This window comes from Acipenser ruthenus, chromosome 11, assembly GCF_902713425.1.
Source record: "Acipenser ruthenus chromosome 11, fAciRut3.2 maternal haplotype, whole genome shotgun sequence".
In the NCBI taxonomy this organism is placed as follows: Eukaryota; Metazoa; Chordata; class Actinopteri; order Acipenseriformes; family Acipenseridae; genus Acipenser; species Acipenser ruthenus.
In genome coordinates this window covers 27,869,981-27,894,141 of record NC_081199.1, presented here as the reverse complement: position 1 = coordinate 27,894,141, position 24,161 = coordinate 27,869,981, and the positions used below count along the sequence as shown (strand labels likewise).

General features: G+C 36.5%; 1 protein-coding gene across 1 annotated transcript in view; it reads left to right on the top strand.

The window, feature by feature from the left end:
• The window catches only part of LOC117426954 (partitioning defective 3 homolog B), a 242,904-nt gene that overhangs the window by 175,522 nt on the left and 43,221 nt on the right, over positions 1 to 24,161 (top strand). Inside the window, exons 19-20 of the mRNA XM_034045222.3 lie at positions 14,799 to 14,912; positions 16,690 to 16,989. Coding sequence (XP_033901113.3) covers positions 14,799 to 14,912; positions 16,690 to 16,989 — 414 coding nt within the window. The remainder of the gene's footprint in view (positions 1 to 14,798; positions 14,913 to 16,689; positions 16,990 to 24,161) is intronic.

Here is a 24,161-nt window from a genome sequence, read left to right as displayed (position 1 = left end):
TTGTGCTGTGGGCACTGCACTTGTAACCTTGAAATGGTTTGGTTTGTATTAAAAGCCCATTAAGCACATCAGAGCCTGGTTTTCTCAATTTCTATCTGATACATTGGGCAGTAGTGTATGTGATGAAAAGCTAAAGCAGGATTTAGCCATACTGATTACATACTGTGTTGTTGTTTTGAAAATCCTAAGAAAGAATTCATTTCCTCACATAATCACTTTAAATTAATTTGCATTCATTTATATAGCATTACTAAACACTTACTCACTATATAGTTAGTAATAGTGAAGCTTGGGTGCTATGTCTTCCAGAAATATTATACCATTCTGCACAAATGTTGTACTGTTTCCACCGCCTAAGGGGAGCATCTATCGGTTTGAATGTATGCATACACGCAATCTTAAAATATTCAGTAAAATGAAATAGCATTGTTTTGGCAATGTTCGGAATAAAGGTGCATTCAGACATATGCAAATATTTTTTTTAGAAAATGCATTTTGGATCATTGCATCCACCTGATGACATTTAGCTACAGAAAATGATCTATTACTTACCAGCAGTGTGCCTCTGGGGCTTTCTGAAAGGTTTTTATTATGGAACCTATTGCTCACGTCATGTCATGTGACATGTTCATCATGATGATGGTGTTTTCATGATCATCCCCATATGCCCCATCACACTCTGGTATGAGTTTCTCATTTCTGTGGCATGTCAGGCTGCATAGACGATGTGTTGTGTGTGGTATAAAAGTGTCAGGATTTACACAGTGCCTGGATACAAATTGCACACTAAGGACATCTTGGTGCATAATTAGCAAGGTTCTAAGCAGTTTTACAGCCAGTGGCTGTTGGCATTCATCACACCATCATGCTCTGGTGTGACTGATATGAACTGGAGGTGAGTAGCATATAAGATAAGGTGTGATTTAGTAATTACCTCCATAAGTGACGTGTCAGGTTATCCAATACAAGTGTTGCAAATATATATATATATATATATATATATATATATATATATATATATATATATATATATATATATATATATATATATATATATATATTCTGGAAACCAGAACCAGACCAAAGGAAGAGGGGACAGGAATGTGTTGCAAAGGGCATGGAGATAATTACAAAGTAAAAAGTGATACAAATAAATCTAAAGTCATCACCAGTGGTTAATGCTATGAACAGGGCACAGTAACCCCTGTTAGAAGTTTAAATTCCTATCTAAAGAAGAAAAAAATTGGAAGTTGTTAGGTGTATACATACCAATTGTTATAGCCATGTGTTTCAAATTCCAACCCCCAGATAGCACATTGATGTTTGATTCCCTAAAGGTCTTTAGTCTTAAGTCAGTCTTTCTTTAGATCTTTCCTGCTTGGATCATAGTCACCACATACACTTCTGAAAGCAATACCTCAATTTTTCCTCTTGGCATCCATCTGTTTTTGACATGGGCATTAGTTTTCTTTGATCAAGTGGACAGAGATAGACTATACCTGTCTGAATTGCTGAATAAGTTTACTTTAATAATGCAGTTGTATCTTTTCATGAACTAAGACAAGAAATGGGCTTTGCACTTACTTTAGGATACTCATCAACCTTTCCTACAGTACAAATTACCTCCTAATTGGTGAATTTTGTTGTGTGCTTCCATCTAGATGCTTTAAATGGCCAAACAACTTGGCAAAACTGTTAACAATTAACAACTTATACAGACAGCAAAAATACAGATATTCATTAATACAATTATACAGCTTGCATACATGCCAGCAATACCTTTAGGTCGGGACAGTCCCGGTTTCCTAGCAGATTTCCCACATCCCGATGCATAGGAAGAAAGTCCTGATATTTACCCGTAGAAAAAAAGTCATTTATTCTGCACAGTAGAGTTAGTGAAAACCACACGCTGTGCTCTTCATGTGGCTGACACATCTGCGGATCACTAAGTTACACAAAGGTAAGAACGCTTCATTATGTCTATTTTTTACTGTCATGATGGTTGTGTCGTATTGAGTTGGGGGGATACGTCTATTATATGATGATGAGTGTTTTTTGCGTATGACTCCTCCCATGTGTATGATGCATATGACCCCCCCCCCCCCTCCGGACGAGCGTCCCGCTGAACAGTTTCCAAATGTTGGCAAGTATGAGCTTGAAGAGCCGAATAACCTATTAAAACCAAGGGAAAAGTGGATCTTTCGTTTAGGATTTAACCCTTTCAGTGCTGAATTATTTTTGTCGAGCTCAGGAATGCAGAATTAGGTTCTATAATTCAAAAAGGAACTGCTTTATACATGCGAACAGGACAAAAAATATTTTTGACATATATTTATACATAAGGTGACCATATGGCTCCGTGTTCAGCGGGACAGTTTGGGATAGTTCAGGCTTATCGCAACCCAATGCATTCTGGTACATTTTACCTGTCTCAGGTACCGTTCTTACTTTTAAGAGAAGCAGGACTACGCTTACCAGAATGCATTGGGTTGTGAGTTGAAAAGCCTGAACTGTCCCAAACTGTCCCGCTGGACACAGAGCCATATGGTCACCTTATTTGTACACTACCTCAGACTGGGACCAAGGAGTCCCTTGAGGTTCTAACGTGATTTCCGACAGCATGTGTTAACATATGGCACCAAGATAAGGCGGGACCTCACTGAAAGGGTTAAAAGTAGATCCCTTTGCAGTCTTCTTCAGAAGTGGTTCATAATGCCTAAAAAGAACAACCTTCTGGTATGACCCCTCCATAAGACAAAATCAAAACTAAAACTATAAAAGGATAACCAACACCTCCAATACTGAAAATGTACTTTAAAAATACCAGTACTGTGTATGAATAAAAACCAATTTTTATGTATTTATAGAAGACACCAAAGGGAGGCAAGACAGAATTTAGACTTGGTTTCTATTTGACTCAGTGTAATTGTTTCTTTATTGTTTTTGAGGACCCCCTTGTAAATGAGGCCACAGTCTCAATAGGTAAATCTCCTGGTTAAATAAATAAATACATAAATAAATAATTAAATAAATACATTTTGTGTCGAACCTTGATCTATATTTTTTAATGCACCATATTTATTTCCAGCCCTTTTTATTCTGTTGAATCTGCAACAGGAATAAAGTGAGATTAGTTTAAAAGTAGTGACACAAAAACTAGACCTGATGAACCCACTCTGATGGGGTAGAGCTCTTTTAATTCAAACCTGCTACCATTTTATTGGCTCTCGTTCTTTTTGTTTTTTAACTGTATTGTGGAAGTAGAATGCAAGTCATTTATTTTTATGAGGGACCAGTCAGTGAAAAGATGGTTTTGCATTGTGCTGTCATTTTAATATTGGATATGTCAGTCATTTGGGTCTGAAATGTCTTTCTTTATGATGTCCATGGATTGCCAGTTTTGCAGTAACCTCTCTGTATGACACTGCTGGTTAAAGGATTGACGCTTGTTAAGTTTGAACTCGTAAAGAAAAGCGGCATAATAGGAAACTTTTGAACTTTTTTTTTTTTTTTTTCAGAAGCAGCTGTGAGTTTCCTTCAAAAGCACTTCCTTTCTTTTCTTTCATTTCTCACACTCATTCTTTCTATTCCTTGGAGGAAAATGTCCCACTCTCCCCCAAAGGCCAGTTAATTAATTCTTCAGAAGCTGGACCTGTGTCTCAGGTCTCTCCCCACACACACTCGCTCTAGAGTTGGTTAAAAATGCACACAGTTTGATACTGGCTTTTTTTTAATGGCTGGTGCTTCAAATTATAAACTTTTTCGACCTGCCATTGTGTAATCATAGTTTAATACTCAGCCAGATAATCAGACATACTGTTGATGACACTGCAAGTTTGTAATTGGGACATACAGGTCTAAGGAAGTTCTTAAATATGATGGGCAGTCATGTTGACCTACTATTACATGATTTCTGATCTGTGATTGGGTGGAAAATGTTCATGACTCATACCTTTGGCAAGGTATATGGCATACTTCATTTGAACCTCTCAATGACTTTACAGTGAATTGTGCCCCATTTAACGAAACTCCACACTTTAGTAGGAACTGTTTTAGAAGTGTGACTGGATTCCTCATCATCAGTAAGTTAGTTACCTCAAAACCTCAGCATTAAAAAACTCAATGGAAATGGTATTTAAAAGAAAAAAAAGTATTGAGAAATCTAATTAAGATAACATTTCAGTTGGAAGATTAAATGCGAACACAATCAGTTTGAAACCATGATGTTGCTTATTCCTAAGCTACTTATTTTATCAAACTCTGCCATACTTACAATGGAGAAAATTGTAATTTAGTGTTTTTCTTTTCAAAGAGGGAAATGGCTGAATATTTTTCTCATAAAAAAATATGAACACATCCTTAAATATGACAAGTCATTCTTTTAATTCTGCTTCAGCTTGCTGTGCTGATCTGCCTAATTGGAAACATTTCAACCTGTTAAGAAAGACAATCTAAGTTTAGGCTATGCCAAACTCTCAGTATTGCTGTGACGCATCCTGGTGGTTCTGTCACATGTATTCTCTGTTCTAAAAACCTCACACAGTCTCTGGAGTGTAGATGACAAACCTTATTCATTTTGTCTTTGATTAACAAGCAAAGGTTCTACTTACATACTCTAAAGCCCACTAATCCCATTACGTAACGCCATACAATATCAGCAAATACATAGGGCCATCACTCAGTTCACATGTGGGCCTTTCCTGAAAAGCCATCAGATGGAGAGAAATGATTAGAGTCCTCACCCAGTCCAGAGAAGGAATAAGGTTGAAAGTAATTTGGCTGTCAAACTCGGTGATCATCATGAGACTGTGTTTATTAAATAAATTGCCATCTGCCTTCATGAAATGAGAAAAATGCACGGAATGTATTTAATTATTTGGTTATGCTATCGGTGTCCAGTTACTGCGGAAAGACCCACACTGACTAGAGGCTTTATTATTTTAGATATACAGTATACTGTACTCTGTGTATAATCAACACATCTTTGTGGCTGCTGATTGCCTGCTAGAGGAATATGCAGTCTTAATGTATATGAACTGAATGGTTTCAACCTGTGGAGGTTACACCACTGGGCATTCAGGTCATGATTTCTAATTTACTAATTTACTCTACGGTTTGACCTTACAAAAAGAGAGCTAGTTGGAAAGGTTATGAGATGACATGACCAGTGGCAAAAGTAAAGGACTTTACTTTTGTTGTGACCTTGACTCATGTTGTGACCTTGGGCAAGTCACTCATCTTTGCTTCAGTCCTTCGAGCTGTTAAATTGGGTCCCTGACTACAAACATAGTGTTGCATCTGATTTTGAGTTATCTGAGGTGATTAATCTCTAAATAAATAATGAAGGTCTGAACATATTAACTACCATTAGATCCTCCATAAAAGCCTCAGGATATTTCAGACTAACCCCTGTTAGAGTCATTACTCAACGTCCCTCGATCTTGCTTACTGAGGTTGCTTATAGCTTCTTGCTCTTTTCACACATCAGATGTGTGGGGTTTATTCAGATGGTCTAAACAACAACAGATCTGAATACTGCCAGCCTTTATGTCATTAAAAAATGACCTGTTGTGCACCAAGGTTATGAAATCCACTCTCTCCATTACCATTTTCACACCAGGCTTTCAAGCAGCAGCGAGTGCGCATTGAGGCTGTTACTGTTCACCTTCACACTAGAGGAAAATCTGGGAGCGAGTTAACTAACTCCTGAATTAACAGAAAGAGTTCCAATACTTAGTTTAACATGGTACTTCTGCTTTGTACTCATGCGCAGAGAAATGTAATTGTATGTGCTGTCCAAATACAGTTATCAGTTTTTTTTTTCATTTTACTGAGCTGACAGTTCTATTGTCAAGGCAACAAGGAGCAATTGTGTGTGAAACCTGGTTAGAGGAGGGTTTTTAAATGACCAGGTGCCATGGAATGCAAGAAATTGGGCCCCTATATAATTATTTTCCAACCTGGTTAAATACATTGTGCCTCCCCTGTATCTTCATAAACAACTCCCACTAGGTAACCAATTGACCTTAGGTGAGGCTTATTACTGCAATAACACTGCTAAGTGTGATCTGTTCAGAGAGTTAAGATTACGCAAATTCCTGATACCTGGTCATTGAAATGCTGTAACGTCACAAGGGTAGGGTCGAAGACAAATGTATTATTCTGTATGAGGGCAAATTATTTTTTTGATGAGTCATAGCACGTCCTTTACAGCTGCAGTGTAATTTATTATAGACATTTCAATGACTGTTGCTGTTTTGTAATTCAGTGTTATTCCCCCCGAAACACCAACGCTAATAATTTGGAGTTTTCCTCAAATCCTGACACCAAAAAAATAAAAAAAATACCAAGAAGCTACCCTGCATTATGAAACGAGTAGGAGAGATAACATAATAGTGAACGAAACAAAATCTTAAGAAGTAGATCGATTTTTCATTTATTTTTGTGTAATAGATTCTCACTACCTTATGTAGTTCTGCTTTTTAACTAGTAAAACATGTGCTTTCATGAAAGGAGTATATGCTTTAAAACAGCATACCTTTTTTTCCTGAATAGAGTGTCCAGCAATGCACCATAACAAAACTGTAAATCCTTTGCAAATGTACATTTCAAGAACTGTGAAACTATATAAAGTCTCTCAAATGTAAACATCCAACATTATGTACATGCAGCTGTTCATCATTGTGATGCAGAGCACTCTCCATTGCCATGTTGTTTGTACAGGTTACAGCGGTTAGCAAACTACCAAACAACTCATTTGACCACTATTGTTATTGCACTCCAGCCATGGGTGAATCTATCTTTTTTTTTTTAACTTTCACTTCACTGGCATCCCTTATTTGTGCTGTTGTATCATTAAGGCTGTATTTTTTCACGTTGAGTATGGATTTCACGATTCCATGAATTAGAACCATTGCAGTGTAATAATAATATCCAATTCTCCATGAAAATCTCAATTTCTGAAAAGAATACTATTTTTAGCATTTAAAAATGCATTGATTTTAAATGTTCGCTTCACCAGCGGACAACATGTTATATGAAATCAACTGCTTACACTAAATTATGAAACACATGGCATAGAGGGTTTTAAAAAAACACTTTAATTACAGGACACAGACAAGCGCTATATTTAGCTCTTGTTAACAGGCAGACAGAGTTCAGTAAAAAAAAAAAAAGAAACAGATTATTTATCTTCTCTTAAAATTGTACTTGGTGGCAGAGTAGATTTTTCTGTTTTTGATCAACTCAAGCTGTAATGGGCTTGACATTACTGTGTGAACATTAGCATTCATGTAAAGACTTCTGAAAAAAGGAAAGATGGTGAATACATTACTGAAGATACAATCCATGTTGGTATGCAATTGCAAAATTATTTGGACAATAAAAACAGATTTGAACAAAAAAAGTTATTTTTCAGAACGAGTGGAGTTTGCTTTTGTAAAACCTGCTTGCGTTTTCTTTCTGACTTGTCTTACCTACTTTCAGTATGGAACCTCCTAACATATACAAAAATAGCACAATGGAGGACCAGTGCTCATTATTTGAAGCACTTCTGATTTGATGTACAGTCAGCACTAAAGCACATAATTAAGGTCGGGTCAGTAACATCAGATTTTGTAATCAAATAATTCTAGTTTTGTTAATTTTGATTTGTTAGGTTTGAAAAACTGCACTTGAGACTGCATTAAGACACTGTAAGGAAAATGGTCTAATTGTTGCTGGGTGTGTTTTTTTTTTTTGGTTCAGGTCTGCTTGTTTGCCTGGTATCATCGTTAATGAATTCAGAGTGGCTGCAGTGCTGATATAAAATAATTAAAGGGGAATTTTCCTTTCCTGTTCTTCAATTTCAGGTGTCCTGAAGGGGGTATTTTGTGAGAACGATGCACAGTGATTGATCGGGTCTCAAGTCTGGTTGTCAATTACATGAAATAACCAGTTTGAGCAGGTGAACAATCTGAAAGTGACATTATGATATACATGAGTGGTTGTGCCCCTCTCTGCAAGAATTTGAAACAAGGGATTTTGTCTGAGAGATAAGGGGATACCACTCCTGGTCTTTTGTTGGTTTAAACATTATATCAACATGCATACATTGTGTACATTGATTACTGCCAGTGACCCTAGGGGTCTTGGTTCTGAGGAAACATAAAATTGCCCCAAACTTAAGAATTGCATCTGACAACATACATTCCCATTTAAACGTTACAGTTATAGGACATTGCTGAGAATGATTGTTCAATGGGGAGATCTTAGATCCATTGGGGGTTCTGATATTATCTAGGTGGCTTTAGGCAAGGTTTATAGAAAGGTGAGGTTATGCAAAGGCTTTGTGGGCACCATTTTGGATACACTGACTGGAAAAGCCCCTCTCACTCTCATTCAGGGGTATGCCAGGGTACAGAACAGTTTGATCCAAAAAGGTGCCTAATCCCAAAAAAACTGAAAGTTTACTAAACTTAGGTAGCCAGAATACCATGACCTATGCTGGTAACTTTGAAACAAATAACTGCAGATTTATACAGCATTGCAATAGAACAACCGCTAATAGAGTAGAATGTATATCGATTTGAGGCCATTATTAGTTTCTTTTAGAATTTCTATATTCTGCTTGACCACTTTTAATATTAAGACCAACCTTTACCATTCTTGGAATTGTCTGTTAACAAATGAGTCATCCCAACATATAAAAAGGAAGGGAACACTAATGAAAATACCTCATTTACAGATTTAAGCGTGGTTTAGTCTGACCTAGACCTGAAAACATCCTTCATAGAGCTCCACAATTCAGTGTATTGTGCACACTGGGAGTATGGGAGCAGGAGGGATACATGCGTTTGGGTTTGCCATTTTTAGCTGCCCCTACTCTTGTTCTTAGCATCAGTTGCTCGTGACTCTGTCTTTTGTTTACGTCCTCTTTTTTCCCTGGCTACAGGAAGTGGCTGGAGAAAAACTTGCAGTGTGGTAATTTTATTTGAGTTTTTAAACAAGTGAGATTTCAAAGCAATGGATGAAAAGGAAACAAAAATAGCCTTGGGTCTAATTAGGTTATGCAAGGATGAATAACAACATTAATATGTAGAAATTAGACATTTCTCAGCTTGTGATTTTCAGTAGCAGACAACCGAGTAAATTAATCTATGGAGAATATCAAATGCCCTGTAGCAGGACATCATTTTCACTTAAAATGAGTGAGAAAGACCAAAGAACCCACCCCTAACACCCAAGGCGTAATTGAGACATGAATGATGTTCCTAACTAGAGGAAATTATGTAACTATAGTTTAAAACACACTTTTCTGTAAATAAACTGTTCCTGCCATGACTGATTAATTTGTTATGCAAATGACTGACACGGACATATTCTCTACTATATAAAAACACTGTTTTTTAGTTTCATTCACAAGGGGCAAGATTGCAGATTTGATGGAGGTGACAGGAGCATTCGTGTTGTACGTACATATAACTGAGGTTGCACTAGGAACAGCAACGCATTTTTCAAATGGAATAAAGGATGTATTTTGTCAAACAAAGATTCCTTAAAAAGGCCACATTATGCATACATGCTACAGGCATTAGTGGGTTATGAAGAATGATCTCCCTTGCAAAAAATAAGCCATTACGTAATCTCCTTACAAACTAAAAATGGTTTATGTACTCTTCTTGGGATGTTGGCATGGTACTTTTGGTTATTGGCTGACCTACACTGTCATAGTCATTCAAGTGGTTAACCACTAATGGCTTGGCTTTTGTTGTAGTTTCTCATTTTTGGTAATTCACTTCCAGTCCCCAGAGCGGTAAATTATGACTAGATAATGTTTATATAAAAAAAGAAGCTATCCTTTGATTCTCAGCCTCCATTTCACTAACAGGTTACAAAATGTTTGTGTGTTTTTAATCTTTTATGGATAGACAATGCTCAGAGGTATGAGTAGTGTATTTCACTTGCAGCTGAGGATCATTACTCATTATCTACAAACAGCTACTTGGTCAAGGTTGTGTTATGTATCGTTTTTTAATTAGCTGTAATTACTTTAGTATTAGCAAAGATAATGTGAAGTAAAAACTAAACAAAAAATAAACGAGATTCCCAAAAAGCTGAAACTGGATTATCCAAAATGCCCTGATCAGAGTGGTTTTTGTTTGTTTGTTGCTTTGTTTTTAATTCCCACTGTCCCATAGCTCCCATTTTCAGCACTGTAGACAGCTATCTCAGTCTAGGAAAGAGAATTCAATACAGCAGACCAGTAAACCAGACTTGGGTATGCCCATGTGTAACATTAACATTATCTTTGGATTTTGCTCTAAGGCCCTGGAAATGTTTTAATGTGTTGTCTTATGGTTATCTCTATTATAGGACTGGAAGTAACTGTAAATTATGGTGATTTCATTCTCAGTGTTCAAGGTTTAGCGCAGTCAGGTGTAATCTGTAGAACTCGAATGCAGCTATGGCTAGTTTTACAAATGTGCGAAATGCAGAGTTTTCAGCATATCCGACCCCCTGTGGACTGGGGTATAGGCAGATATGTGAAAGTCGGATTTGCGAACATCTATAGAAAATTACATTTACACATGCATAAATAGGTTAGTGAACAAAAACAGCACTCAAACTGCTTTAAACATGGGTACATTCTTTGCTTTAAAAGTAAGCAAACGTAAACCAGATTAATTAGGCTATAATTAATATAATATAATACACAGTGTTGCTATGTGGTTTACTATAAGCCATCTCCACGCAAAGCTTTTAAAAAAAATACAAAACAAATGCTACATGTACAGTAACCTGCAACTGATGGCTTCTTTCTTAATTCTAGAAGTCCCTCCCTCCCTGGTTCTGCTTTCTTAATATCTCTGTTACGGTACTTTGCGCTCTTTCTTGATATTGCCAACAGCTAAGAAGCTCGGTTTAAGTATTGGTTCGGCTATTTTAAACAAACGGCCAGTAAGCATTACGTTTATGAAGCTTTCTTTGTTTAATTCAAATGCATTTAAAAGCTATAACACTACGCTGCCAATATCTGCAACCATGCGCTCCATCATATAAACACATTGCACAAAAAAAAAAAGAGTAAAACACAAAGCTTTCTCAACTTGTGTATTGAAATGTCATTGCTACACACAGCTGACTGACACATGCATACAACCTGTCTCTCTTAAAGGGGAACACACCAAAAGGCTGATTGCTATAATGCTTTCTTTGTGTTTCCATCGCGGACGCTGCACTTGCTGCCAATACCATTACTCTCGTAGCCTAATTTTAATATTTATTTATTTATTTATTTATTTATTTATTTATTTAGCAAGGCGGTTCATTGATCAGGGTGGTTATGTGATGGTCGGATATGCAGCGTTCCACTGTATTTAGTTCATAAAGTTTCATAAAGTCTTGCACAAACACAGTGAAGTGTGACCAGCGTAATCCGCTCAGTGTATTACAATGAGATACTGCACATTATTCTGTATTAAATGCTCATTAGGTCTGCACACTATGTATCACAGACAGTTTCTGTTTCATTGAATGGCCTTGACTTGATTTTCTTTAGCTTTTTATTAAATTGCTTTAAAACTGAAATCCACTATTTCTCACTTATTCAAAGCATATCGATGTGCTGGCATTAAATGTTTGTTGTGTATTACTTACAAACTTAAGCATCCTCATCACTAGCCCCCTTTTATACATTTCATCACAAGCAAGCTTAAAGAATATAAGGCAGAATCTCATCCATCCAATTTGAAATGCATCGAGGCTAAACATACACCTGTATTAAAAAATAATTGCATCATGCTGCCTTTATTAAAGTAGTAAACACAATAGATGGGCCACATATAAACTAATAGAACAGAACCTACAGTATTGTCTGTGTGATTGGGTAGATACTTGGAGCACATGTACTTTTTCTAAATATAACTTCAATAAATTCTGTGCTTTAACGCATGAAAAAAAATCATTCAGCGGCTCAGTGCTTTAATATTTGTAATCAGTTTACCTTTTAGGCAAATGCAAATTTTCTGCATTGTTCTTTTGCTTTCCTAGTAGCTCTTTAGTATTCCACACAAGTGTCCTCTACCGAAAGGAACCTCATAAGCTATTTCAATATCGGGAAAATGCACCTTTTTTTTCCTGCTTTTAAATAATGTCAATGTCATAATTTTCTTTTGTCATTTGGAATGAGACAGCATTGGTGTGATGATAAATAGGCACGTCTGAGGCAGAAACATGAATCTTAACATTATAAAAAAAAACAAAAAAACTCCTTTCTTGTTGAAGCCGTACTTATGGAGATTCATGATGCTGTTTACCTTATTAAAGATAGATCAGGTTAAAAAAAAGATCTTGCTTCGTGTAAAGATCACAGGATTTACTGAACTCTGGTTTCATCAGCTTTGTGGCTGACACCAGAAGGGGTCTTCATTCTGTAGCGCTCTCTTCATTGAAATTGATCAAAGAGGAGGTACACTAGGGTATATGAAACCATTCAAATGTTTTGGCCTCTGGTGTTTCACACTAGTGTGGTGTGACCCAACACAAAATGTTTGCATTGAGAATTGTTCAGTGTCAAGTTTGAAAAAATACTTGATGCATGAGGTGATTAGAAACATGTTATCATCATTTACTGACGAAGGCTTGATAGCCGCAACGCATCTGCTATTTTATCTTTTTTTCTTTTGTCGCCTGCCTAACCATGTTTTAAACTAAAATAAAAAATATCATTTTTAAGGAGTGCTGACTTGTTCAATTTTCATTTGATTCCAGTCTTATTTAAGTTCCAGCACCCATTGAAAACTTGATTGAAATTGAGTTGAGCGTGCTTGTTACAAACTTTTTGATATCATCATTTAGTGCAAAACCCCTGAGGACTCTTAAGCAGGACAGGACCCTGTTTGGATAAAGGATTACCAAGTGAGCAAAGCTGTGATACGGACCACACACTCCTCCAGGGAAGGAGATGAGACCACTAATCTCATTTTATGTGTGTCTGGAGCTGGAATCTGACTTTTCACAGGCAGATGTCCAGGTTAAGATTACAGTGCCATTTAGTTCCCATTGTTAGGCCACCGTAAAAATAATCCAGCTTCCCTCTTTAGTGCTTAGCCTCTTCCCATTCCAACAGCGTTTGATGCCTCTTGGCAGTAGCCTGCGTGTCATCCTACAGTTGCAACTCGAGATTTTAGACAGCTTATGACGGATTTCCTCTTCTGCAGCAACACTCAGCAAATATCTTTGAATTAAAGCTTATTGTTTTGAGCAACCATTAACAAAGGGAGAAGAGGTGTAAACTTCCCTTCGTTAAATCAGTTTTATAAATACCTAAACTCAAAATGTAACAGTATTTAGATCATTTATATAATAACAGCATAACATGTTTCAAATTCTTCTTCTTATTATTTTTTTTTTTGTTGTTGTTGTTTTTAAATCATTTCACATCAAATTGGAAAGCCAGCCAGAAAAAAAAAAAAATTGGCTACAGACTTCTTTTATTGTAAAATAAATACATAAACTACAATGAGTATTGTATTCCATTAGGTTTTAAGAAGACAACACTAGTCATTAACACTGAATGGTGCCATTGCTATTCATGGGGAGAGAAACCAAATGGGACTCCTCCCCTCTGCACTAACAATGCCAAACTGCTACCATAATAAACCCCCTGTGGGTAATCTGCCAGCTACCCCAGGCTAAATAACTGTAACCTGCTCTGAGCATGCCTTTTTGTCTCTTTGTGTCATCTATGGTAACTGAGTGACAGTAAACCTTATACTGACAATTATTTGTGGTTATTTAAGACAGAAATAGCATTTCCCATTTCCCAGTGTGCTTCAAAGGGAGCATGTCCAACTGCCTACTAACTGCTAGTTTTGACCCCATACAGTTTAAGCTCTAAAAGAATTATTAACAGCATGTTCATTAGAAAAAAAGAGTAAGAGACCGCATACCAGTCATTTTAAAGAAGCAGTTTCTGTCAGTGAAATCCACATTTATTAAAATATTTGTATCTGGATGACTCCTGTTGGTTACCACAGATCTACATTGATACTATCTTTTCTTTTTCCCTTGAAAAACATGTAATAAACTAATCTTACTCAGCTTTTCTCAAACATGTTTTTTATGCTTTGTGTATCAAAGTAGATACAAATGTGAGGCAGGTGGACATTAACAGAAAATAGCAGTGTGGAGTAGTGGTTAGGGCTCTGGACTCTTGACCGGAGGGCCGTGGGTTCAATCCCAGGTGGGGGACACTGCTGTTGTACCCTTGAGCAAGGTACTTTACCTAGATTGCTCCAGTAAAAACCCAACTGTATAAATGGGTAATTGTATGTAAAAAATAATGTGATATCTTGTAACAATTGTAAGTTGCCCTGGATAAGGGCGTCTGCTAATAAATAAATAAATAAATAAATAAATAAATAAATAATAATAATACTGCTATTTTTACTTATTCTGGACAGAAATCACAAAATATCAAAAGTGATAGCAGTAGCACCACAGGTGGACCAGAGAAACTGCAATGGAAATAGACTATATCTTGCTGAACTGTCTAGCTTTGGTATATCTGAGAAAGACCAGTGGGAACAAGTCCTTAGCAAAGTCCATTTGTAACCCAACCTAATAAGCCACACTTCCATTAGGAATGTAGTCTACAAAATCTGCCTAAAATGTAAAATGATTAAAAGGTGATTAAGAAAAAAATACAAATTTCTAATTAGAAGACAGTACTCATGGATATGTGAGTGAAATATTGTGGATAAAATGGCACAACCATGTTTATTTACAATTAATGGAACCTTGTGAACTTTTTTCAGGTTTGGCAAAAAGAAGGATGAGAAGGGAAAGCCGGATCAGAAGATTCTTAACAAACAGAAGTCTGAAATGCTTAGTGAGGAGGAACTTGAGAAAATGAAAGAAGAGAGAGAGAGGTAAGAGTCCTATTCATTTTCAGTATGATTGTTTGGGGAAGTAGTATAGGGCATGCATCACTTTTGGCCAACTAAAGTACTTTAAAAAGAAAAACTAGCTCGAGACAGATGCTATGCAACTTTTTTTTGTAGTTTTTTGGCATGAGAGCTGAAACTAACGTTCAGAAACTGGCGAGGGCCCGTCTCCAGCATCTGCTTGACACATGTTGATTGACAGAGCCTCATTCAGTATTTAAACAGTTAATGAATGGGCAGGATGTTGAAGCCCCTATTTTGAGGATGTTCTTTTCCTAATAAAGGACTTTAGCAGTCTCTCTAATTGTATTTGGACCTCCATCTGGTTTCAATTTTATTCACAATCGGTTCTCCCAGTGACCCCTTCCTGCACCACACGACTCGCTGTCAGGCAGTTACCGACTTCAGTTACTTACAGTCCCTAAGAAGCGAATTATACTGGTACTTAAGGGACAATTTTAAACTTTAATGCTGTGCAGACCACAAAATTAAGCAATTACAAAATGAATCGCCTATTGTCAAATCCAGATTAACCTGACCAGTGGTTTAGCATACAAGACCTTCCTGGTGAAGAAGGGGCCACAATCATTGAAACAGTCTAGACTTCATGAATGTGCCTGAATAACGATGACAATTGGGTTGTTTTTAGCCCTCAGGCTGCAGATTAGGCAAATGGTCAGGAAACTGGATTAATGGGTATTTCTATTAAGCAGTCCACAACATGACTCAACAGGAATACCTAACCATGGAAGGTCAGCTTTACCTCTGTGTGACTGTCTTATCTGCTCTGAGTACCATATAAGCCAGCTCATGAGCTTCAGATATCTGATAAACAAAAGATTTAATCTAGAAGTAGCAAAAGAGTTCCCACACAGGCAACACCGATCTGGAACAGAAGACACTCTAATTGTATATCCTCTGTTAGCTTTTGTGTTATTTGCTGAAGCTTTCATATAATTGGAAAAAAGTGGAAGTAAAATCCAGCCAAGTATTTTTTTTTTATGTTTCTTATTTCATGGCAGTTTTTCAAAATGAGATGAAATTGCCTGCAGTGTATTTCTTTTAATAAAATAAAATGCTTTAGTACATGTTGTTAGTGCTATTAGAGATTTTAAAGTAAATGCATCAGCAGTTAAAAAAAACATGTGCCGATTTGGCATAATAATCCACAGAGCATTAAGGGCTCCAAAGAGCTGTTTTTGTTCAGAGTGGATTTCCATTTAAGTAAAAGCTGAACTAAATTAGCCTTTGTTTAATTTAAAAAGAGTGCCTTGCACAATATCCAAATATAATTGTTTTCACGCGTTCATTTATGGTAGTCCCAAACAAGTCAGATATACATTACAGCAGCAGCTTTGATTACATTTAAACAAAATGAAATCTGAAGGGATTGTTTGTGTACAAGCACTTATTTGTCTTAAATTCAGAGTCACCTTTTAAAGTTTAGATCTATGAGCTCACAATATGGTTAACAGATAAAATGATTGGATGGGTAGTTATACAATAATCACCAATTATGTTCAGAATCTCATATTGCAAACAAATGATTTATTTTATATTATAGCAAACCCTAATACATTTGGGTACGAATCTGAATATAGACTATTATATTTACGTAGTTTCCTTTCATTGTCTAAGCCATTGTACATTCCCTGGAATCCCCTGTAGGGGGTGCTCCAGACACCGTGTTCCAGGGGTTCTCTTTCTGTCAGTGTTGGTATATAACGTAACCAAGCCATAATGTTTGTTTTATTAATGTAAGGATTGAGGCGAAACACCAGGAGCTGAGGGAGAAGCAAGCCAAAGTGAAATATGATCACGTTCCTGCTCATGGTCCCCCACTGCCTGATTTTGAAGATGATGAGGCTGACCCAAACTATGCACGAATCAACAACTTCAGGGAGAAGGCACCGCCCCAGAGTGTGTACAGACCACCCTCCCCACACCTGCCCCCTGCACCCATTAACTACCAGAGGGACCCTCCTGCAGATCAAGAGCATCTGGAAGGACTCTACGCCAAGGTTAACAAACCTCGAAACCAGCCCGCTCCGTATGCTGACAGGTACCAGAAATAGTGATGGTCTTTTTTTACAATCATACCATGATAATTGCATTAGACTAATATGTCCCTACGCCCCGCTAAAAGAAAACCAAAAAAACAAACCATGCCTGCAGGTGAATGCTAAATTAGATTATAATGAATTTGTATGACGTTGTAAAATTAGATATGGTTTACTTTTTCTTTTTAGTGTTTACACAGATACAAGCAAAACAGATTGTATTTAAATATTTGACATGCTCTTTATTTACGGTTGTAGTCCAGTGTCTATGGGGTAGAATTTGATTTAATAATATCTGTAATTATCTCAGGGGTGTTTAGCTGTCTATTCTGAGCTCAATCCGCAGGGACCCCAAGTCCAAGAATGGTTAATCACTAAAAAGATTGCTACTCTAAATATGTGTATAAGAAAAAGCACAGATATTTAGACTCCCTTAATATGTTTGATTAAAGAGGACAATTAGATAGGGATGCATTATGAAAAAGAAGAATTATAATTTTAAAAAGCTCTAATTAAATATTTAGGAATTGTAATATTCATGTTCAGGACCTCCCCGGGTCTCTTGGGTTGGGGGTTATGGTACAGGAATCTGCTTTACTCACTACTTGATCATTTATGTAAACACTAAGGAGAGATTTAATAAAACACATTATTTCAGTTTAACTGCTAACAGATATTCAGCAGGATCTCTACTCTTAAATGAATGCAAGTCACAAAATCACCAGTAATGGCTTCTAAGCAGATCTAAGCAATGAAACATTAGCAGTTTATTTTAATTTTTATTAAAGAGAATGACACTTTGTATAGCTCAGTAAGTTTTATCTGTGTGTTTGTTTGGCAGCAAAGTCTCTGCAGTGTCCTTTGACTTTTAACTCCCCATTCTCAGTATTGCATCAGCAGGAGCACTTAGGAAACATCCAATTAAAAGATTCTAATACACTGTTATAAAGATCACTGAACAAGCTGAACGCTTTGATGCACACTGCTGTGAAATGATTGAATAAAATAATACCCGATTGAATGCCAGGGCCATTAAGATTGTTTATGATAATGCGTTGTTAAGAGTAATTAGTGCACGGTACACATGCAAAGTCCCATTAGTAGCACTGCATAATTAAAAAAGATTTAAAGTCTGCTTATGTTGTCAATTGTAAACTACTGAAGAAACCAATTAAAGTATTTGTTTAACATATTTGTTGTTCGTAGTAAAAAAATAAATAAAAAAAACATTGCTTTTGTCATATATCTCCATGTAAAAGTCAAAAGGGGAGTTTATTTTTTTTTTACTAATAGTAAATCCGTGATTTGAGGCTTTCATTGTTTTCCATCTATATTTTGGTCCATATCATAAAAATAAAAGTCCCCACCTAAAATGTGCTGCTTTCTGGAAAGCAGATAACAATTTCCCAAAAAAATGTACAGCAAATAAATACTTTAACACATGCCCAGTGTTACTTTCCCTGGGCAAAAAATATATATTATAATAAATAATAAAATACATACATACTGTAACTAGAATAATTGTAACCAAAATCAATAATGGTCCCAGATGTATTTAATAGTGTTCATTGCAATTTGTAGAGTAAACATTACTAGACTGTTTTTAAGCCAACAGTAGTAAAACAGTAGGTTAGAATATTAAGCTGTGTATTATAGACTATAAATGAAGGGTTTCGTAGTGGACCCATATAGTAAAACAGATGCTGCCAGAAGCATAGAATGTAAATCATGCCAGTCCGGCAAGGGGAAGAAGGCAAGAGTTGTAAAGGTGGCTTGTACTCCTTAAGATTGCAAGCACTGGTTCTTAAAATCATCACGAGCATCTTCGAAACGTGTAATTAAGTTAAAGAATACATTATGTACAGTGTACTATAAATACCGGTAATGCCTTTCTTTGTGATTGTGATGATGATAATATACTAGTAGTAAAATGTCATCATTTTTCAGTTTATGGTATTCAGAAAAAATGTTCTGATTAATTATGAAGTCACAATTGTATGTGAATGCATCGTGCCAAGAAAGATTATTCAATTCCTGTTACAGATCTCCAATTAAAGTTTAAATGCTAAAAAGTGAGAATGTGTGAAATGAAGATGTTAGAGATGGCATTTTTTATTTAAGGTCAGGCATATAAGAATAATTAACAGTCATAGTCATTTAGTGAGGCAATAAAGCAAACTTCTGAAATTGGAAAGGGCAGGCAACCAACACTTAATTTATTTTTAAATTCAGCAAGGACAGTTGATGCTCTTCATAAACTACCCTCCTCCCTTCCACACACACACTCAATGTATTGTCATTTATGGAGCTGGTCTTAATTTATTTTGGTAGATTTGGATTTCTCTTCCTAGTCTTGTTATGCTAATTAAAAATTAATTGTTGAAGTTATTTTTCGTATAAATACTTGTAGTTTAATGCATCTTCAGATTCCCAAAAGGCAGGTTTTCAAAAAAGAAAAAAAAAAGCTTTTTATTATTGGAATTACCATATCCTTTCTCTAGGTCCTAAAAAGACATAGTAAGCTGGTAACAAGTTTTACACTCACACACACACGCACACACGCTCGCTCACACGCTCCCTCTTTCTCTCACTCTCTTTCTCTCTATCTTGACTTCTTAAGGGAAGCTTGTTAAAAGTACTTCATGATAAAACCCTTTCACAGAAAATGTCAAAGCCCTTTTGCCTATGTTCTCTGCTACAGCTGCCATTATCAAGATCTGGAATTGAAAGCTACTACAAGCCTCTGGAGAGGGAAGCAGGAGAGCTTTTAGAAAAGTTACTATAACAACCAAAGTACCACTAGGTTTTTTTGTGTCCAATTAGAAGCAAATAATTGTCTTTAATGCGAGAGGTAGGATGCAGCAGCTGCAGCAGGAGGGAAAGGTATTGTAAAACGTTACAGTACATTAGCAGCCAGGGCACTATACACTGTGTTCTGTATGTAGACGTGAGTGAGTTAAGCAGTGCTAAATGGAGTGCTTTTCCATTTCGAGTAAAAGGGCTTGATAGTTAAGTTGAGAAGGGATTTCATGAGGGTGCAAAGGGTTCAAATTGTTTGTTTATTTATTTATTTATTTATTTATTTATGTATGTATGTATTTATTTTGATGTGTCTCACCGACCAGAATGATAAATTAATCCAGAAAAGCTTTTAGCGTTGATCGGGAGAGTTTTGAAGTGCTCCTTACTGATTTCTTTCAGGGCGTTAATTAATCTGCTGGTTCTGTTTGATTGAGTACTCTGAGAAAAGATGAAGCCAGATTAATGGGCTGCTAGTCTTAAGTGTGTATTTCGCTCTCTCCTTCGCTCTCCCAGGTAATGATGGTGGATGCTTGTTTTAATGCATTTGCTACTTCTAAAATCACTGGCCATTTCTGTAATGCACCAGGCGGGGAGCTAAACAAGCACAAGAGGCAGTAGTAATGCTAATCATGCTTAGTTTGAGAAAGCTAGTAAAGTGTCATTCTTCATCTTGCAGTTATGGACAGCACACAAGTTTGTCCATCTGAATTGGCTTGTCATTCTCATGGGAGCATAACTAAAAAAAAAAAAAAAAATCCTTTACCTACTCCCCTAATTAAAATAACCACCAACTGTCAACCCGACGCATCGATGCCCCCCCCCCCCCAATCCACTCCCATTGCTTCAAAAGTAACTTGCAACTTAGCAACACGTTTCTCACCATTTAATAAAAAACATGGGAAAATAGTTTATTTCATATAGTTTGAGGTTATAGAGCAGGTTAGTAAGGTCAGTTTGTTGACATTAAAGTCTGTGAGATTCTTAGAATTTCCATTTCAATAGATTTCAAATATATGAATGGACAAGATGTGTGGCAAAGTAAATGTTTATACCAAGGTGCACATAAAAAAAATCAATGGGTCTTTTTTCACAATGTCTAAGGCTTGGAAGGTACTGTATATTCTGCCTTTTGAAAGCTTTCACTCTGAGATTGAAAGGAGACCAGATAGAAGAGACACAAACAAAGATCTGGGCTGACTAAATGTTTGCTCGTTTGTGTATCTCATTCAACTAAGACTTCATTTTCATCCACTTCCAGCCAGACGGTAATTCTGCACAATAGTATGGTAATCAGTTTAACCTTTGCATGATTCAGAGATGTGGAGTTTGAATCCCAGCACATTTGGCTACAATCTAAATCTGTTTAGCAGGACTGCATATTTCTGGACCTCAGTTCTGCCAGACTACAGGGGCACTCATCAGTAACAAGATGTGCAGAAACCCATTGAAAGAATGAAGAGAATAGCCACCATAGTCTTTCATCTCTAACCATGTGGCTCACTGCCAGCTCTGTAGGTAGTGGCTACAGAAAAAAAAAAACATCAATAGAAACAGGTGTAGTGTCGCTTCAATCTGTCCCCCAAAATAAGAGATCTTTCTAAATAATGTAATGCCACAAAAGATCATCTTCATTTTTGTCGCAATTGTAAAAGCCGTTTCAAAAGCGGTGCCACTTCCTGTTAGAAAGGTTTCCTCCAAGCTATCGGAAAAGGCTGCCTTTTGTTGTCAAACTCCATTTGAGAAAATGTCACTAAACTGGGGAAGTGTCATTTAATCTATACAAGAGAAGTCTAAAGAGCACACGTTTTACTGTCATTTATGTTGAAACTGAAAAGTTTTTTTTTCTTTCTTTCAACTGATACTGAAATTGCCATGTGATTTTTATTTTTTGGGTTAATTTTTCCCACTGTGCTTATCACCAGGGAATAGGGATTGTGTTCTTGCAGTGAAAAAGAGATACAGAAACCACAGTAGTAGATATACAAGAACAAGAAGTACCTCTGTAAAGTCTAAATTAGAGCATCAGTATGATGAAAAAGTTGATGACTGTAACGTTATTAACAGTGTACAGAATAGCATAGAAAAAATATTCCAATTTCATTACTTCATAAGCGATAATCCAGGTATAGGCAAGAATGTGAAGGGCTAGACAAGCACCTATATCCACCGAAATAATATACTCTCAATAACTTAAGATAGTTAATGTTAATACAAAGTTTCATGACAATTGGTCAAATTGGCAAAGAAAATGCTGAAATAAATAATTGTGGACATCTATTTCTTGTAACTTTTTTTTCCTCATCCACAAAAGCAAAACTTTTGCTTCAAAAGATTTTTCCTATAATTTGTTTTTGAGAAATTTCAAATTTCCATTGGGGTGTGTAAACTTTTGACTACAACTGTATATGCAATGTAAGTGTGACATACGGATGAAGGGACAGACAGACAGTCACCCCTATATCCCCATATTCTGATATTAGCAATAGCTTTTACATATTGTAAGTGATTTCTTTGTGAAAACATCTGTGAAGTGTAACATCATATCGGATTTGTTCCCCAGCAGGGGATAACAAATCATTTCTGGAAGGTCGCTTTTGCATGTAGTCTAATGTCTAATTTATAATGTTTCTCAAAAGTGTTTATCACCTGCTGGGAATGCTTATCCCTGAAGAAGGGGATATAGTGGAGGTGCAAGTACTGTATGTCACTCTTTAGCGTTTAACTAGAAGGTTGACCACAAGTTTGGATATCTAGTGGAACTTGTCGATGCTTCTGTACAGTATGTCACGCTTCCATTTCTTAATGTACAAACAGTTTATGTAGGCCACAGTGATCTCATTTTTTTCATTATATAACATTTTTACAGCTGTGGCAGCAGATGCCTGTTGTTAACATACATTCTTTTAATCTTTGTATTCATACCAATCTGCATTGATTTATCATATATCTTTCCCAGGGTATCTCTTAGTATTAACGATCAAGCTGTCCTAGACTGAATAACCCTTTTTTAATATATTTTGTAGTACCATAACTGAATTAATCAGCCATTTCTTAGCTGCCTCATAAAACATTAAAATATACGCCAATGAAAATGAGTCTCAACAGCTGTGACTGGCTGACATGCTGGGGGTAGCCTAGGAAACGGTATAGAGAAAGAGTGAATCATGACAAGCTGTAGTGGTAGCAGTTATGGTTCATTATTATTCCTACCTGTTGTCTTTAATGAGCATTTGATCCGAGCCCCATGTAGGTTCATTACAGGACTGTGTTCTCTGACATTTTCTGAAATGTATTAATATATATATATATATATTTTTTTAACTCAAGCCAATGCTGTATGGTGGCTCTGCTGGTTACATTATGAATTGTGTATACACTTTCCAGTTTGTTGCTTTGATCCTACAGCCAGACGCATTTCCTCCTCGTGGATCTCCAGCTTCTTACAGGCTGGCAGACAAGTATTTTCGAGGCATAATAAGTCAATGGTCTTGCCCCTACATATGTCTTTGACCTACTGTCTGTTTACAATCCCAGCTCCACACTGTGTTCACTTGATGCAAGTTTGTTACAGGCTCTGAAAGCCATACTGCTCATATTTCTTACTTCTCTTGCTTACTGGTATTTTCTTAGTGTGTGTACAGTAGGCCAACATTGTACCTATGCAGGCTTCATGTGATATGTCTAACTAGGCTAAATGTGTCATTATTTAATTTACAAAAAAGATAAGAAACTGTTGCTTCAGAAGGAGGCTTTCCTAAAATGACTGTGTATCTTGCATTAAGCTAATGTTGGAAGTATTATTTAAATGCTTTTCAAAAGCAGTGACCAAGTTTTGAGTGCAGGTGGATTCACAGGTTGTTAAATCATGATTAAGGTTGCTATTGGCAGCGTCTGCCTCTGTCTGTAAGAAGGGGGCAGAGGTTCATATAAGCAACACATAGGGATCCTGGTTTTGTCTTTCTTTTAAATACCACATCTATTTAGGGCACCTTTTTTCTTTGGTTAACCACTCTGGATTGTTCCTGCGATTTGGGCTAGTGCTTAACACGTAAATCTGGACCATTGGTTGTTGTCAGGCAGCATTGATTGACAGTTATACCAAGGCGTTTTACAGTCCATTTCTAAAATGAAACTATAAATTTTGAAAGCAGCGAGGCCTTCGTGAAAGCAGGCAGCACCATTGTTGAAAGATGCATTTCTTCTGGGATTTATGTGGCAAAGCTTCAAGCCACTATTTGCAGAGCACTTAAGATTTGCTGAGCTGACTTTTTTTCTGATTAAAAACCATTACAAATGAAAAATTGCATCTACAATTTCTTCAGATTACAGATATTCTGGTGCAGACAATACAAGCAGAGCTATGGAGTGATAG